At 38.1% G+C, this 19012-nt stretch overlaps 1 protein-coding gene and 1 long non-coding RNA gene across 2 annotated transcripts; one reads left to right on the top strand and one right to left on the bottom strand.

Annotated features, from left to right (window-relative positions):
- Nucleotides 1-3239: 3239 nt before the first annotated feature.
- On the bottom strand, nt 3240-12632 carry LOC135788912 (uncharacterized). The gene is made up of 3 exons (XR_010547467.2): nt 11931-12632; nt 6759-6915; nt 3240-6645 (listed from the first exon to the last, which is right to left on the bottom strand). It is a non-coding gene; the product is annotated as an uncharacterized lncRNA (long non-coding RNA).
- Nucleotides 12633-13122: 490 nt separating this feature from the next.
- On the top strand, nt 13123-16170 carry pou3f1 (POU class 3 homeobox 1). The gene has a single exon (XM_065298376.2). The coding sequence runs from the start codon at nt 13400-13402 to the stop codon at nt 14504-14506; it is 1107 nt and encodes a 368-aa protein (XP_065154448.1). The 5' UTR covers nt 13123-13399; the 3' UTR covers nt 14507-16170.
- The last annotated feature ends 2842 nt before the right edge of the window (nt 16171-19012 follow it).

The following is a 19012-nucleotide window of genomic DNA, read 5'->3' as shown; positions in this document are numbered from 1 at the left end:
AAAGCACATATCCTATGCATCTTGGATGTTATGCGGAACAACGACTTTGACATCGACAACAAGGTCTATAGACGATGAATCCAATAATATAGCAATGATGATGTAAGACAATCTCAATATTATCCCAGAGTGGAGCTCCTGAGATTTGTACTGTACATAGTGGGATGCACTTTTAATTTTATCATTGTTATTAAAACCCATTCATCCTGAAGAGAAGACTGAATGTTTCCGAAGAAGCTGAAGCAGAGAGAGGCTGGCCATGTGTTGGTGGATTGAGTCTCTGGAAGGTTTGTGATATTCAAAAGATTGATGATAAGGCTTGGTTTGGTGCGGTAAGACAAACGCCTTCCATACCACAATATCAGCCTGACCATCAGACCTATTTGTTACTGTCTGAGGAGGTCATTGAAGTTGGAGGATGCTTTGTCCCATTTTCCGGGTAACGCTTCTGGGAAGTGGGAAAGAATGTGAAGCCTTATGCAACTGAGCTGGATAATTATCAGTCACATTGATCTAAAGTCCAACTGCAGTGAATTTGCCCAGTGTATTGAATTGTTGCTAATTGCTGTTTATCCTCACAGGCTAATAGGGTTACTACAGCCTGCCTTATATTTTTTTGTTGGTTGAGTAACTAGAAGGCATTGTTTGTTGTCATGCTGTTTTGTTATCACAGTGCATTGTAAAAAAAGGGCGCACATGCACTAGTCACTTCTCTGATAGGGCTGATAGCTTGGTCTTGGCACACAGTTTTTTGAAGTGTCATCAAAGTATAAACACTCCTACGCCGGTTTCCTCTGAACTCTCTCTGTCCTCCACGTTGAAATCCCTACGAACCTCAGCAGCCTCATCACTCCTCCTTCATTCAAAGCAAATTAAATGATTCATTATTTCTTCCCACCCACCAGAAGATGTTGAACCATCAAAAATAAAAGAAAGGCATGAGCGAGATCGCTCTTTACATGTTTTCCCATTTATGTTTTAACATAGTACATGTGTACGTCCAAAGAACGAATCAGGCTGGGGGTGGGTGGAATAAGGGGGGAAAATAAGGGAGAATAAAATGAAGTGTGACAACATATGAATTTCAAATTTGCAGAGACATCAAAGTGCACCATCCTGGGTGCCTTCGACAAGGACGCGCGCTGATTTTTAATCCAGTCCCCCGATTGTATCGCCACCTTAACGAAGAGCTGAGCGGGGCCTTGCCAGACAGAGTGGCATCGGGCAGAAGGAGATAGAGAGAGGAAGAGAGAGATCAGAGAGGGGAGAAGAGGAGATGGAGGAGGAGGAAGGCGAGAAGAAAGGGGAAGCTTTTCCAAACACAGGCGGCCGAGCCCTTTGTTGTCATCTCGATCAGAGGGGCTCTTTCATCAGAGCGAGAACCGTTTCCACTCCTCTCAGTTTTGGTAAGGGGGAGTGAAAGTGTCTGCACGTGCAAGCACTTGGTGATGGTGGGCACCCTCAAACATCACCATTCAAGGACTTTTGCCTCTGATCAAACTTCTGTTATAGTTTAAAGATGACGCTGCTGTGTGTGCATGTAGAGAAAAATATATTTCTTAAAGTATCTCATTTGCATGTTTGAGAATGAGACTGTGCTGTTACTTTTATTGATTGCAAATTAATTAATTAAACTGAAAGTGTTGCGCTCATTCAGATCATGGAGGGATATGCCAAATCAAAAAGTTGCCATGAAACAGAAGTAGAGATTGTCTTATTTTCCCCGTGGTGACGTATATCCAATTGAAACCGGCTTCTGAAATGAAATAATGCAGTGCTGGACTTGAATTCGTCCATCGAGAACTGATTGGATCGTTTGAAGTTGGGTCATGTTCTTAATTGCTGCGTTCTTTTCCTGGACCCCACCCACCTGCCACACCATATGATCGGAGTAAAAAGAGATAAACATTTGATTTATCGTTTTGGAATCCATTTATCTGATCTCTGGGTCTGGCGCAACCACTTTTAAAACGTGACTATTCTGTAGTTACATCGTGTACTAAGACAGACGGAAAATTAAAAGTTGTGATTTTCCTGAGCAGATATTGCTAGGAACTACACTCATTCTGGGGTAATAATCAAGGACTTTGCTGTCGTAACATGGCTACAGGAGGCGCACTTATATTACGCAGTGCCAGAAAATAATCCTATGCTATTAAAAGATACTAAGAGGATTATTTTCATGAGCCATGTTATAGCAGCAAAGTCCTTGATTATTACGCCATCGCAACCTTTAATTTTGTCAGTCTTAGTACACGATGTAAATACAGAAGAGACAAGTTTTAGATAGGAAAAATATCGAAACTCTTTGGTTATTTTTGAGCGCGATGCTAATAGACTTATCAGATTCATAGACTGTAAAAAAAGATGTACAACGCCTGTTCGCTCTCTTCCATTGGTGAAAAGTGAAGCCGCCAGTGTCCCGATACGACACTGACATCTTGGGTCTTGAGTCTGCGCAGTAGCGATTTTGGGACCAGTCCTACGCAGTAGTGAGCAGGAAGTAAAGCCGCGAAATCAAGGCCCCTCCCTCGCAGAATGCGCATATCTCAGCTGTCAATCATGATGTCACACCACTATTTTTATAGCATTAATTAACTAACTAAAAACAAACTTATTTTAAAAACAAACACTTGAGTTTAGATCAGCGTGATAAAAATACAGTTAATGACAGAAACAAGCTACGGAAAAAATATGTAATTAAATTGTTTAGTTGGTTTCAAGTCCCATTGAATAACATGGGGGAGGCGGGGTTTATGACCTATACTGGGACCAGTCACTGGGGGGGCGATCGAGACGTTTTGGCTTCACTTTTCAGGGCTTGTGCGGCACGCTTGATCAGATTCTATGAATTATGCTAAGCTATGCTAAAAGTGGTACCGGCAGACCCGGAGACCAGCTGAATGGATTCCAAAATAATAAAAATCAATTGTGTAACTCTAGGGGAGCTGGAAAATGAGCATATTTTTTTAAGGATCAAGGTTGACAGTTCAGGTGCCGGTTTAATAACAAGTAAACCCATAAGAAGTTAGTGAGCTTCTCCATTGCCATAGGCCCTTAAGTGTACAACGCCAGGTTATTCCTGGGTCCCTGCAGGTAGTGACTAAAACTTCCTGTATTTGCCAAATGAGAATTTTGTAGTTAACTTAAAACACCACAAAGCACATTTGCACATCTTTATTGTTTCTAGAGAATTTCATTTCATCAGCATTACATCACAAAATTGTCATGAGGCTAGAAATCAATCATTCCCAAAATGTTACAAAACAATTAATTCTTTGGTAAAAAAAAAAAAAATGAACAAAATAATACAACACTACTTTATTTAAAAAGACAATAATGTTAAAAACAAATAAAAATGATATAACGTCAAATATCTTTAATAAACAATAATAATAATAACAAGCATAATAATAATAAAATTCTGCAGGGATTGAATAAACAATCAGTTTAATGTGTGTGTGTGACTGAGAGAGAAGAGAGAGAGTTGACATGAGCTGTTCGGAAGTGACACTTTCGGTGACATCATGCCCCATGGCCTTACCTGCATACATATGGTACATAAAGGACCTACAGGCACCACACCTGTTCTCTCTACATCCTGCTGTCTAAGCACACATGCCGCCCTGCAAGATACAAAGAAGTGTGAATGTGAGAGTGTGTGAAGTGTCACCTCTCCTAAAATGAACTAACCCATTTACACATCTCCATTCCTCCGAGTGCACGTTTGCCAGGAAACAATATCCTAATTTATACCTGCATTAATCAAGGATAATGCACAAAAAATCTGCACATGACCCCAAACCAATTGTGTTGTAATTTTTTCCGCTGACTTAAATTTCTTGCCACAGTCTTTAAATTTAGTACCCAATGTCACAGACTGACTGTGTTTGCTTCCTAACTATTCTGATATGCCTGTGTGACTTTCCTTTCTGCATGGAACAGAAGAAGAGATATTAAGCAGAACGTTTCATTTTCATACAGTGATAGTGAATGGGGACCAGATACACCCATGGTGATACAAAGTAACACAGGTTTGAAACAACATGATGGTGAGTAAATTACAGTATACAGGGTTCCCACACCTTACTTAACTTCAAATTCAAGGACCTTCAAGGACCTTTCAAGGTCCAATACCCTCACATTCAAGGACTAAATGTTGGGACACATTTCAAGTGAGAGCAAGGTTACATCGTGTTACCTTTTAAGATACATTGTTACAGTTCCCTGTTGAGGGAACTCGCGCTGCGTCACTACGGTGACGTCTGAATGTGTATTTCAAATTCAACCAATGATGAGGCTTAACGACAAAGATAGGGTGATGCGGGAGCCATGAAGCATATTGTTACCTGAAATATTGCCGAAGACGGCGTTACAGGGATGCAGGAAGTATGGTAAGGGAGACGCAGCGTCTCATTCCCTTCTAAGGGAACAACAGTTACATATGTAACCCGAGACGTTTTCATGTGTCAAACACAACTATGCAAAACAGCATTTTGGTATGAATCAATATTCGCATACAGAAGATATAAGCATTTAAAGTGAACAGTTTAGCACGTGTGCTTAAAAGGCTAAGCCTTCAATTTTTTCGCCCAGATTCACAAACTTTCAAAGATTTCAAGGACCCATGGGAACCCTGAGTATCTTGTGGGGTCTACCGTGAAAAAAAAAAGAGTTAAAATCTTGTACCCATGGGCCTATCAAACTGAGTTTGAGAGTTTGCATTATTCATTTCTTTCAAGATCTCTTCTTCTTTCCCCTTAACAAACTAAGTCTAATATGTCATATTTTATATGCATGGTTGTGTAAAACATGGATTATCCACATTTAAACTTTTTAACTCTTAAAAGACTTTCAAGGGAATTCCAGTCAATTCCAGACTGAATTCCAGTGAGAGAGAAAGAGAGCTGTTATTATATGTGTGTGAGGAGGGTTAAGAGATAGAGATGTGCTTGGTTTGAGAGAGACAGAGTGAAGTAATGCGCACTGCCTCCGGCTACCATTATGTCTTCCATTTGTCTGTAGAAGTATGGGTCAGTGTGTGTGAGAGGGTGTTTGTGTGCGTTTGCTGTGGTTAGTCGTGCAAGTGTGTGTGTGTGAGGATGGGGTTGCTCTCATTATCATGTTGTGTGTGTGATTAGCAGGGATGCTGCTGCAGTAGGCAGGCTGCATCGTTTACTATGCTGTCAACACTACAGTCTTCCACTGAGCTCTGCTATTACTAACCGTACTACACACACAGACACACACACACACAATTTGTGTTGTTGTTTGCACGCGTGTGTGCATGTGGCTACATGTGTGGGTGTGCATGACCAAGACAAAATGCACCAGAGCTGCATGGGAGCATTCAAATACATCATTTACATAGTATCAAACTCAATCAAACGCAAAAGCGCATAGATAACTGAGACCGATGGAGAATGAAAACCGTAATTCTATCTGTATAATAGTAAGATGAATCAAAAACACATTCACTAAAGCTGTGTAATGTATGAATTTTGCATTGCGGCTATTGCAAACTGAATCTGAAAAAGCAAATCAACAAAGTCTTGACATAAAAGCATGGGTGGCTCTTACAGCGATATGATTCATCAAAATTACTAAGTGAAAACAAATAAATCTCGGAGCACTACTGCTATTTAATTGCCAGAAAAAGAGTTGTTAATGATAGGAGATGGAAGTGTAAGAAGGGTGAAAATACATTTGTGTTGCAATCAAAGATGGTTCCTCGAAATGCTTTCCCAATCCATAAATGCAAAAGAAAAGATGGAAAAAAACACATCTGAAAGGAACGGAGGGATTAGGGCTTTGCAACAGTTTACTACGCTCATTTTGTGTGGGGACCTGCAGGATTACAGATAACAAATGTTAGCGGAGTGCTCTGACCTGCTTGCCGGGAGATCTGTTCGAGCTAAAACAGTCGGCTGTTGCGATGCTGCTTAACGTAAAACAGCACAGAAGAAAAAGACGAGAATCAGGGAGGTAGTAGGAGTGAAATAAGAGAAATTAAGAAGAAAAGGAAAGATCGGGGAGGGTTAGCCATATGCCACCTGATTGCCAAAACTCAGCCGGGGTGCATGGTATATTGGCGCGATTGTTAATTAATGAAGCGATTAATTGTGTAGACTGGGAGATTTTCAGCAAGGTGCAAACTTTAAGCCGATTTGCACATAAGCTTTTTGGCAGAACGGACCACCTTGCCTCGGTTCACTCCATGTCCGCGTAGGCCTGTTGTGCTGCTACACTTTCCACTCAAGCAAACAAGCCAAATCTCATCTAAGCCTTCCTATAAACTCCTATTGCTAATCATCAGCCATGCATTCCCAGCATGCTCTCGCATTCTCTCCCTCCCATCCCGTTCTAGGACCTGCAGGGCTGAAATTGCAGTTGGGGCCTGAGGGATTCAAGCTTTGCTATCTTGAATGACCCAAGCGTCAGCTGCTCTCAGACTGGTCAATCTTCAATTAAAAGCAGTCTAATTTAATTCAGGCTTCTGACAAACCCTTTACCATAGATGACACAGAGACAGGAGCACTTGCCGTCTGGTCGTGACCCCTTTTTGGCTGGTGTTGTTGGCCTGGTCAGTCTGGCTTTTACCATCACGGTGTCATTTTATGGTGGGGTCAAATACACCCATGCTTTCTTTTAGACAGTAACCGTATGGAGACACACAAAAAAAAACGTTAAACATAAAGATGAATTTGACCTCCTCATGGGTACATAAACTTATGGTTAAAAGTTCAGCATAAACATACCGAAGTATATACATCTGTTTCTAAACCTGGGCTGGTCACGACCTCTTTAAAATCCTCTTGGTGGATTTCATACCCAAACGACCCCTCAAGCAAATGTAACTGGACTCTTCAGATGTCTTTAAAGCAAGTCGCTGGATCCTTTCAGGCCCCTTTGAGCCTAATAAAACACAAAAGCGGGAAAAACAGACAGAATAAGTAAACACAGTGGAACTCGGCAGAATGACCAAAGGGAACGATTTGGGTTCATTAGGCATGCATTAACATGAATTACTATCTAATTAAAAGAAAGCAACTCATTAATAACTTCGGCGAGGGCCTTTGGATGCTCTCTCGAGTGAGCAGTGACATGTGGAAGTGTGCAGCTTTATGCTGGATCAGCCTCATTCTGGATGCCACTAGGGAAGAACGATGGCTCTTAAAATACTCCAGCGCAGCAGTCAGTTTACATGAAGAAATCCACAAAGGTTCATCAAATCAATCATTAAATATTTAAGTGCCTGATTAATGATTAAATGCTTTACATAAGGTTCTTAGCAGATCTGCTGTTCCTTGGAAAAAGAAAGTATTGTACGTTTAGGTGTGAATTGGAAATTTGTAAAGACTTTTTATTCTCAAAAAGTTCTTTGTAGTGGAAAAAAGGTTCTGCAGACTATAAAAAGGTAAGAACGAAATTACTGTGAAGAACCTTTATCACAAATCTTTTTAAGAGTGTATGTTTTAATTTGTTTTTAAACTTAAAAAAAATCTAAAAATAAATGTAAATACAATATATTTTACAGTATTACAGTATATTTACTATAAATATTTACAATTTTTTCCAGTAGAAAGTAAAAAAAATAGAAAAAAATGTTCTTAAACATAAAGGTGCTTAAAATATATTGATGACCATTTTGGTTCCTCAAAGAACTATTTAGTCAAAGGTTCTTAGAAGAACCATTTCTATCATGCATTTTTATTATCTATATAACTTTATTCAATACAAATACAATAAAAAAAAATAAAAATTTTTATGGAACCAAAAATGTGTTCTTCTATGGCATTGTGAAGCACCTTTATTTTTAAGAGCGTGGTTACAATTTATTATTGCTACCATACACAATAGTTTTCCAGATTTAATCATGGTTATCCTTAAGACAAAAAAATAAGTTCAGGCTGCATTAGAAATTAAAACTCAGGTCCTTTTTAGATATTATTTTAATTCTTTCTTTAAAATGTATATTTTTTTATACAAAATACATAAAAACATAATTAAAGTTAATTTTTGAGTTATGGCTGCTACAAATAAGTCATCAAACATTTTGAAAACTCTTCCGAATTGTAGCCTACATTCTAATAGCAATTGTGAAATAATGATGTGTTTAGATAATGACTTACTGTCTAATAAAAGTTAATGTAAAGTGCTACGAATATCATTAAAAAAAATTAAAAGAGAGTATGACTATATTGAAATGATTTGATTCCTAAAATTTGATTTGATTATGCAGCTGGTTGCCAGTAACTTACTTTAGAAGATAAATACTGAAAATGTTTCATTTTAATTTAACTTTGAACAAACTGTTGCCAGTAAATAACATAAATGTAAAACCTACAGTAAGTTACTGGCAGCTAGTTGCAAGTAATAACCAGTATTACTGTAATTTCTACAGAATTTTTTTACAGTGTATATGTTTCATAGGTTGAGTCTTGAAATTTGAGAAATATTTTGATATAATACAACAACTGGACTGCAATCATTTACCAAGCCTGAACATTAATTTCAAGGGTTGATAAGCGAGTGGAAGGGTGTAGTGGCAGCTTGTCCAACATTACAGACTCGCAGCATCACAGGGATGATGGGGGAAAGTGACGTCTGTTTGATTGACCATTGTGCAGGCAGACAGTGGAAGAGAGGCCCAATGTATTCAGCAGCATGCTTCTAACCCCTTCAGCCCACAAGCTGTTTACCACTCTATCAGCTGCTTACCAACGGTCTGGCTGCCATCCATATTCAGACGGCACAAATTCCACTGCTTATCTCACAAGCCCCCATCCAAAAAGCTCCCCGTTCTCCTCCACACATACATACATACATAAATGCATCTTCATGGCAGCAAGTGGCAAGTGCACACCCTGAAGGGGACAGGATAAAGATCGCCTTGAATTCAAAGCAAAGGATTGAGGCCTTAGTGCACAGTATGGACAGCAACACGGGTTTAAGTAAACTTGTGTGTGTGTGTGTGTGTGTGTGTGTGTGTGTGTGTGTGTGTGTGTGTGTGTGTGTGTGTGTGTGTGTGTGTGTGTGTGTGTGTGTGTGTGTGTGTGTGTGTGTGTGTGTGTGTGTGTGTGTGTGTGTGCGCGTGTGTGAGAGAGAGAGAGAGAGAGAGAGAGAGAGAGAAAGAGCAATAGAAATAGAAATAGAAATAGAGAGAGGGGGGGAGAAATGGTTGTCTGCTTAGAATCCTTTTAGAACTTTTGAACTTTTATTTTTAAACGTGTTGTGTACAAAGTTAAGCTTTCAGATAATATAATTTATCCAATAAGATTGCTAGACTTCTAAAACTTTCTTTCTATCCAGGCTATCCAAAATCCTCAGAAATGCTGTTAATCAAAATGAAAAAAGTCTGAACATAATAAATAGGGCTGCAATCCATTAAAAAGTATCAGCTGCGCATAGAATTAGCTAAAAATGTCAGGTTTCTCTTACACTTTATGTTTTAACGCGGTTTAGTGCGACACCTTGTCTGGGTGTGCAGAAGAGTATCCCTGTCTCCTAACGCTGGCCAGTGATTGAAGTTAGGAAGTCTTTCCGTGGCTAATTGCGCGCTGGTGCTTTTACATGAATATTCATGCTTGCGTCTTCAGGGCCCCGCCTAATTAGCCCAAAGATAAGTGAAGAGTTGGGGAGAGATAGCCCATACCTTTTACTGAAAGGAAAACATTCCCTTTCCGTTCCCTTGGGATGCTTACGAAATCGCCTGAGTTCATTAACCAAAAAGAGCGAAAGAGGAACCTAAAACAGAGCAGGACCTGTCTGTAAATTGTGGGCACCATTACGCATGTCTGTCAAACTGAAATGAGAAAAACAAACGGGTGAAAGAAATGAGAGGTGAATCTTTAATTGTAAAACGCTTATTTAACTTTTAGTCTGGATGTGAATATTATAGAGATTTTTAAGTCGTGTAGGTTAACTTAAAGAAAGCTATTTCTTTAAATGCAAAACAACCCTTTTTAGTTTACGTAATTGGGCCAAATTAAATGTTATTGTTGATACATGACACTGCCTTACTTATTGAATAACTGTATTTAATCAATTTTTAATAGCTGATGTTTCTGAATCTGAAGGCATAACTGAACATCCTTTTTACCTGATGAGGGAGACATTTTCAATAAAAAAATGTTTTACATTAATTAATTGTTTATTAATGCAAATAAATGTCTTACCCACGCAAGATTTGAATTTCCACACAGTGCTTATAAAGATAAAAAGTCAAAACTTTAAAACGTTTTAACCTTCAATATGATAATGAATTTGATGTCCATTAATTGTTTCAGCGGTTGGCACCTGCAGATAACAATAGCCGTAATATTTGGGTTTTTGAACTCTTTCTCCTGTGCACTTTCACGGCCTATGGTTAATGGAGGGTTTGACCAACCAGACTTTAATTATATTCAAGTGGAGGGGGTCTCTTCTGGAGATTAAACCACGTGACGCCTGCAATCGAAAAATAGACCTCTAAACTAAGCCAGTGGATTCACATAATGATTTGACGTGTGAACGAATTAAACATTTTGTCATCTTATAGAGAAAAAAAGCAGTCTGGTTTAAATGATACACTATACAAACCTGTACATCAAACGTTTCTCATACCAAATATAATTTTATAAAAATTGATTGTTATAAAACTAATGAAGTTGGGAATTAGTGTACATATTAAATGTTAACTAACAGAAACACTTAAAAACGTAAAAAGTTATCCAGAGTTGACATTGACATCAGAAAATGAAATGCTATGGAAAGTAACTTTTTCTTAAACTCCGAGCTTCTGTAACCAAATTTAGTACATCCTGGATACTCAAAGACCACAATTGTTCCCTACTGTCTTTCATTGCCATCTCGCAAAACAAGGGCCATTATTTGTCTTTTTCCTGTATGGCAAATCATTCATTTCCAGGATCAGTGTGAGCCTTTCAAACCGCTCTCCATAGCAACCTCGTGCATCCCAGGAAAAATTCACCTCGCTGCACACAAGGCCATATTCTTCGCGAAGGAAAAAGGAAGCATCTGGGCGCTTTTTAAAACACTTTTCTGCGCTGGCAAACGAAGCACAAGAGTTTGACTGTGCTGCTACTGTGACGCAGCTCTCTGGGCAGAAATGACCGCTCTTTTTATAGACTTCCAAATGAGAGCAAGTGTACAGCATCCTCATTAACTGCAGCTCTCTGGGGCAGTGTCGACAAGCGAGTTGCATTCAGCTATACACTACACACATTAGAAGACAATCCTGTCATCCGCTTGCCTGTCACTTCATAATAGTGCGTGGGTCACAGATTCATTTTCACCCTGAATATTTATATAGTCCTCTTTCTACACTGTAAAAACCCTGAGCAGTTTAAGATAAAACTAGAGAAACAATATGAAGAACAATAAATAAAACAATAAAATGCCACAAACAACAAATTCAAAAATGAACTGTTTTCAGTAATGAATAATGAACTGTAATAGAGTGCTCGGAGAGTTTAGAAAATGTAAAGAAACAATCATACGGATGAAAAGCACATTTTCTAGGATGTTTGGTGTTAAACCTTAATAAAGTTAAGAAAAAAATAGAGGAAAAAATACGACTGTAAGAAATGTAAAACAATAAAGCGTTATAACTTTGCAGTTTCTTCAATCATAGTTTCTTAACAACAATATATATTAATACAGTGCAGGTGTCAAAACTTGATCAAATGATATTAAAGTATAGCCAACAAATTAAATTTTGTATAATAATGAGCTATTCGTTAAAAATGTCCTGTATGTGCCAGTATTATTGCATTTGTGATAAATAAATAAATGGTAACTTTACATAACCACGCCTTTGACAGAGTAGTGACGAGCACGTCTGACCCCAAGAACATCATTTAGGTTACACTTCTATGAACGCGCAGAGCTCGTGCAGATGGACAGATAGGAAAAGCGTAAAAACTTACCACACGGAGAAGCGTTTTGGTCTGACGGTTGAATTCTCCAAATGCACAGCACATTTCCTCTCAAAGCCTGTGGAAACACCCCAATGAGAGCAAGACAAACACACAAACACGCACGTGAACTAAAAAAATACACTGATGTAAATAATTTGAATAGAACTGACACCAAAAAAAAATCTTCTTTAAAAGCTTTGGTTTTAGATGGAGTCGACCGTGTGCCTGATTGCGGAGTTTTAGACGACTGGAACAGGAGAGATGTAAGATTTGTTTAAAGCCCCACATTTCCATTTAAGAACGTGATTGTGTTTGCAAAGATCCCTTTCAATCTCGGCATCTCCCCCTCTCTACCCCTCAGCGTCTTCCAGGCTGCTTTGCAATTCATAGAATTGGTAATTTGCTATTGGGACAAAACGTGAAGGGAAAAATAATCAGATCAGCCGGGAAGTACGGAGGAGGCCAGCAGGGAGAAACAGGATTTCTCTCGGAGTTGCTGTTTAAAAATGCTTCGAGTGGAGATATTATCAACACACGGCCGATGTATATGGTCTTTGCATGTTTGCGTAATGGTAGTTAAAATGTATTGACTTCCAAAAAAATAATACATGACTGAAAATACAGGCAAAACACATAAACACATCATAATTAACTTTAACTTTTCGGAATCGTATTCATCATGTCCAAATTAAATTTAGGCTATATCAACTGCATATATAAACAAATAAAATTACATAGTCATTTATTATTAGAGTTGACTGTAGCTGTGTGTATGCATTTATATTTTATGATGAGGACTGTTTTCTGAAATAGAGGATGGCCTGAATTTTTTAGTACATGTTTTATTAATGGTATTCATGGTACTGTGATTGTTAAATTGTTTACATGTGCGATGCTATAATAACATTAAAATGATAAATAATTTTGTGATACCTAAACAATATTATTTAGACCCCATAAAATACTTTTTATTAGGCTATATCGTACTGCTCTTCAGTTTTCTCGTGGGTGGTTCCTGAGATACTTTACAATACTAATCTACTTGAAAGAGAAACAGTACAGTTACTATCAGAGGTAATGCAAGACGGTTAAGGGGCATTCTTCCACCCCACCAAAAAGGGTACCACACTCCCCCACGTGGTTATTTGCAAAACAACCCTCAAAGCCCAATAATTTCCTACGGTTTTGCTGCTCACGCTGTCTTGACTAGCGGGGAGAAGAGAAGAAAGGAAAAAAGGGAAAGCATAGTGAAAGCGGCCAATTGCGAGTAACTGGGATCACGGCGCCCAACAGCCAACCAAGCGGCCCGCGAGAGGGTAATAAGGAAACCTGGTGGGCTGTAGTCGGCGAGGAACCAATGCACGCGAAGGGGAGGCGTGTCTTAGCTCTTCCCTAAGACCTCCCAGAGCAGGTTGTTGCGTTTTGGCTCTAAAGCTCAAAGATCTCCGAAGTGCTTGTCAGTTTTCTAAGTCGGAGCCATGGCGACAACAGCTCAGTATATTCCGCGGAATAACTCATTGCCTTCGAACCCACTGATGCATCCGGATTCGGACAGGATGCACCAGGGGACAACTTACAGAGAGGTGCAGAAAATGATGCACCACGAGTACTTACAAGGGCTAGCGACCAACACGGGACATCCGATGAGCCTAACGCACCATCAGTGGCTGCCAACCTCCAATACCGACTGGACCAGCGGCACCCACATCGGGCAACCGGAGCACAACAAAGCCAGCGTTCAGAGCAGAGAGGACCTGGGGAACGGCTATCACAGATCGCATCTGGTCCACCAGCCAACGCAAAACAGCCACCATGGATCATGGGCACCGACGACGACGCACCACTTATCCCCACTTTCTCCCGCCACAAACGGTCACCAGTCGCTGGTCTATTCTCAAACAGGCTACACCATGTTAAGCCCCCAGCCTTCGCTGCACCACGGTTTGCGAGACCCGCTCCACGACGACGCGGGTAGCCATGACAACCAGATGGAGTCTCCTCAGCAGCCGTTCAGCCACCACCAGGACCACTCGGACGAAGACGCTCCCAGCTCCGACGACCTGGAGCAATTCGCCAAACAGTTCAAACAGAGGCGCATCAAACTTGGTTTTACGCAGGCGGACGTGGGCTTAGCGCTGGGCACCCTTTACGGAAACGTCTTTTCCCAGACCACCATCTGTAGATTTGAGGCTCTCCAACTCAGTTTCAAGAACATGTGTAAACTTAAACCTCTGCTTAACAAATGGCTCGAGGAGACAGATTCAAACACTGGCAGTCCCACGAATTTGGACAAGATTGCAGCACAGGGACGGAAACGAAAGAAGAGGACATCCATCGAAGTGGGAGTCAAAGGGGCATTGGAAAACCATTTCTTAAAGTGCCCCAAGCCGTCTGCCCACGAAATCACAAGCTTAGCTGGCAGCCTGCAGTTGGAAAAAGAGGTTGTGCGTGTATGGTTTTGCAACAGAAGACAGAAAGAGAAAAGAATGACGCCCGTGGGGGTCCCTCACCCGAGCATGGAGGACGTATACTCACAAGCAGAGACACCCCCTCTTCATCACACACTACAGAGTCCTGTCCAGTGACTGATAACATAAACAGTGTCATTGCTTGATAAAGAAATTAGGATGAGGACAATGGATTTTGTTTATCAACCTTTGTTATCCCAAGAGACCAGAGACAGAAAGTTTGGGAAGAGTTCGCTGACAGTGACCGGAGAAGCAGTCATGGGACGCCAATAAATCTGAATAACATGAAAATGCATTCATTGCTGGGTTAGCTTCATGTGCATTATGAAACCATTACACACGTTTACGAAAATGTTATCATTTGTGCCATTCTGGAAAAAACGATAGATTATTCGCGCTGATCAGAGGAAGCTATAAGACACAAAAGGGCCATGTCTCTTTGGTTTCCCAGGATGGGTTCGCCCGTCTTGCTGTTTGTCTAAAGTAAATCAACAAAGGAGAGTGGACAGTGATTTTATGAAAGCGATTAACCAGATTAATAATAACAATGTGATTTATCGGATATTATTTGTGATGTTTACTTTATTTGTGATGTTTTAACGTTAAGATCTCACACTTAGGGTCAAACTATTTTTTCTGTCTATGGAGTAGCCTGTTTCACTTTAATTTCCAAGTAATAAGACATAGGGGATTCCCAATGAAAGAACTGGCACTTGATTAAAAAGTCCACAAACAAGTGCACGAGAAACTGTTTACAATTATCGCTCATGAGCACCTGATATCGTCTAAATAGAGACGTTAAAACGGCAACGTGGAATACACTGTCTGAAACAATATTTAGTCATTTTGAGTTATACTGGTTTAGCCTTTTTCCTCTTTGCATGAGGCACTTATTTTTGCGTTAATATTGTTATTTTATTTCCTTTTTTATGTTCGTTATAATGTATTTGTTCGAGGTACGCCATTAATGCTTTACTTGTTTACAGTTTTACAAGTACGTGTTGTTTTGAATCGGCACTAGGCTATTCCAGCAAGTCTGCTCCGGCTAAACTTATTGAGAGTGATTAGTAAAAAGACAGAAATATCTCAGGTAATTTTCAGTGCCCAAATATCGTGCTGTACTCTACTTCTTGAATATTGGCCAACTCATGACACTCTCTATGTCAGCTGTGCCCGTTAGTTTATGTTGATTACATTTTGCATCCTACTCATGAGCCTGGACACTGACAAAAGTAGATATTGTAGTGAATAAGGGATGTATGTGGGACTTTCCAAGATTAGGAAAAAATGAGGCTGAAAACGTTCTACGTTTCGTGTTGTTTCTCAAGGTCTGGCATTTTTCATTGAAAAGCAGGTGTTAATTTCTGCAATGTTATTTGAAACCGTGTGAATATACAACATTTTCCAAAAAAGTAATAAAAATACAAATAAAATACGAGAGAAAAGATTTTAAATAAATAGTTGTCAGGATTATTTCCAATATGTAAATATGTCGAATATGTAAACATATGTATTTGTTCTGGGTTCGTTTTGTTATGTTTCGTTTTGTTTTCCGGGCAGTTTTGTACACTTACTAATTCCAAGAAGATATTTTAATATTTCATTTATGACCATTTATATATCTATATATTTATTTCCTAAGTGTGTTTGGAGCTTTTTTGTTCGGCTCTGTTCATTATGTTGCAGTGGATTACAAATGTTTTGTTTACTACATTGGTTGTATGTTTATTGCGAAATGTAGACTGCAAAGTCACGTTTATATTTATGTTATAGTAATATTTTATTACTTACATAAAACATATATACAAGAAAATGACTTTTGTCTTCTTTGCATCACCCCAGACACATATTTATACGATGGCGAAGGAGATACACGTATGTTCAAACAACCTTCATAAAATACTTCTCTGAATTGTACATTAAAGCGATACCTACCTCAAATGCTTTTGGTTCGGTCAAAGTCCTCAACTTTATACAGCAATATGTTATGTAAAGTAATAACGCTTTGATCATATACTTTATATGCACTATTAAATAAAAAATATATACTCACGGTCAGCTGCACAATGAACAATTTTCATCCGTTTCATCTTTTAAATTAATGGTTTATGTTTGTATAAAAAGCACCATGTTAAAAAAGCATCTTAGCAATATTTCAAACGATATTATACGAATTAGAAACGTCATCATTAAATACGTTTATAAATAAATATAGTTTGTGTAAAATAACATTTAATAAACTCCAAACGTAAAATCATTTGGTCAACAAAATGCATTTACTGAGTCTGTTAAATACAAGTCTTGCACCCTAACACCGGCACCTAGTCCTAATAACAGTTTAACTTTTTAAATGCGTTCATTAATTTTTCAAACTGTCGTTTTCATAAACTAGTCGTTTATTAAACTAGTTATTTAATATACTTTAAGTAGAAGAATGTGTATAATATATAAAATTAAAATAATGTATAAATATAATGAGTGTGTGAATATCTTTAACGTATGACTGTAACTAAACATTGTGTAAGCCAATTACTATTAAACGTATTCACGAGTTATTTCTAAGAAAATGCCTATTTAAATAAATTTCAGTCTGATTTTATTTGATTCTATTTAAATGTTTATTTATGATTTTTAGTCTTAAAGCAACCTTAGTAGTATATTTAGTCTTAATATGCAATATTTAATTATAATAATCTTATAAGATTCTTATTTGACTCATGGAAATTATAGTTCATGATTATGGCTGCTGGCACGAACTTGAAACCATATCATTTTATAGCATCATCCTGATTTAGGAAGTTTGACGAAAGGGTTGGTAAGGGTCCAAGCACGTACGTTTAGGATGCGATGAAAAATCACCGAATAAGAAATTTAGATTTTGTTATTTTGTCGTAAAAAGTAATTAAATAAAGTTTCTTGCAAAACCCATCGTCAAATGGTAAATCTAATAAAATGTATTAATAATTTTAAACGTCGGGATTTATTCATGTAATTTCTTGCAGTATTTTAAAAGTTGTCATTAAAGTAGGCTATAGATTATTTTTCTTCAATTAGTTTCGCCTGTTCTTCCGTTCGCCGGTGTCTGTATTGTTTTGTGAAAAACATATATCCTATAAAACTCTTGCTTTATTTTAAGGAAAAAAAATTAAAAATGTAGTCTAATTTATTTATCAAGTTTGGGAAATGCAAAACAATTATACAACAAAAAAGGATTTATTCAAGCCTGCAGAATCATTGTTTGTATGGTTATGTTAAGGTCAGCATCCTGCACAAACTTTGTCTGCAGTCAAAGCTCAGGTACCTGCCAGGAAATGTTTATTGTAAAACAAAAACAAGTAACAAATTTCTTACTGTTACATTCTTTTTCCAGATTTAATTTGAGAAATGTGGTACGAGCTGTGATTTTCACAGTGGAGGATGGCATTAGAAGAGAAATAATGACAAAACAGTGATTCCCAAGCGCCCCCTAACGATCAAATAAGTTAATACACGAGTACGAGCGAATTGGGTTCGTCGTTTTAACAATTATTAACAATTCTAACAAAAGTTAGCCCCATTAACATAGCCTTGTGGTTCTTAAAAGAAGAGCATCTTTTATTTCTATGAATACATATGTCAAAAGTTTGTTTAAAAACACAATTTTTTCTGTTTGAAGTGACATAAAGAGTGCACAGTCCAACTTCTGCAGTAGTACTTGTTACTTTATATATTTCTCATGTGTCTTGCTTTAGTTAAAACTATCCAAGCAGAAACATTATTTAAAGTGAAGCAGGTAGTTCAAGTTCAACTGCTCCTGTGCTAGTTGAACCAGTTATGTTTATTTACCAGTTAAAAAAAGAGAAAAACTAGAAAAGAAGGAATTATGGAAGGTTGTTCTCAGTTACCTGGAGGGTTTGGTCAAATGAATATGGTGCAAATGTGATCAATTGAGGTTGAATGTTATAAGTAGTTTTAGATGTGTTCTGAGATCAAGCAATTGATTTAGAATAAGAGAGATGTATATAAAATATATTTACAGTACATATTTTTATCAATAAAGCTTTACAGTTCCCATTACTTTGCAACTAAGATGACTTACAACTCTTTGATTTTAAACAGGCATCATACAAATGGAGTCTCAGGTACCCAAGGTTTGCCCAGATGTCACTAATGTCATACATTATTTGAACCACAGATCAGTAAGAAAGCAGATAGCATGCCCACAGCAGGCTGTATTTTCAAAGATTCAGGCCATGGGAACAAATAAGTTCAGGCTGTCACCAACATTTGTTATAATGTCACAGATGTCACTTTGTTTTAACCACATGTCTGTAAGAAAGCAGATATCATTAAATACTAGATTTATACCAGCGTTTTAAGACTTTATTATTATTTTGGCTTCACTTTGTTAATCCTAATCCTAACAATAAAAAATCTCACTGGCATAGTGGTTGCAAACCAAACAATAACAATAAGCAATGTCTGTTCATACTTCATAAATACAACATAGCTAATAAGTATGATATTGTTGTCTGGATATTTGGAGGATTATCATAGTCAAAACATAACGGATTTTCTGAATTTTATAAAGCCAAACTAAATATAGCATATAAATTATACAGTTTTAAATACAGAACATGGCAC

The sequence above is a fragment of the Paramisgurnus dabryanus genome, chromosome 13 (genome assembly GCF_030506205.2).
Source record: "Paramisgurnus dabryanus chromosome 13, PD_genome_1.1, whole genome shotgun sequence".
NCBI classification, from domain to species: domain Eukaryota; kingdom Metazoa; phylum Chordata; class Actinopteri; order Cypriniformes; family Cobitidae; genus Paramisgurnus; species Paramisgurnus dabryanus.
The sequence above is the reverse complement of the archived record's forward strand: the minus strand, read 5'-3'. Positions and strand labels throughout refer to the sequence as shown.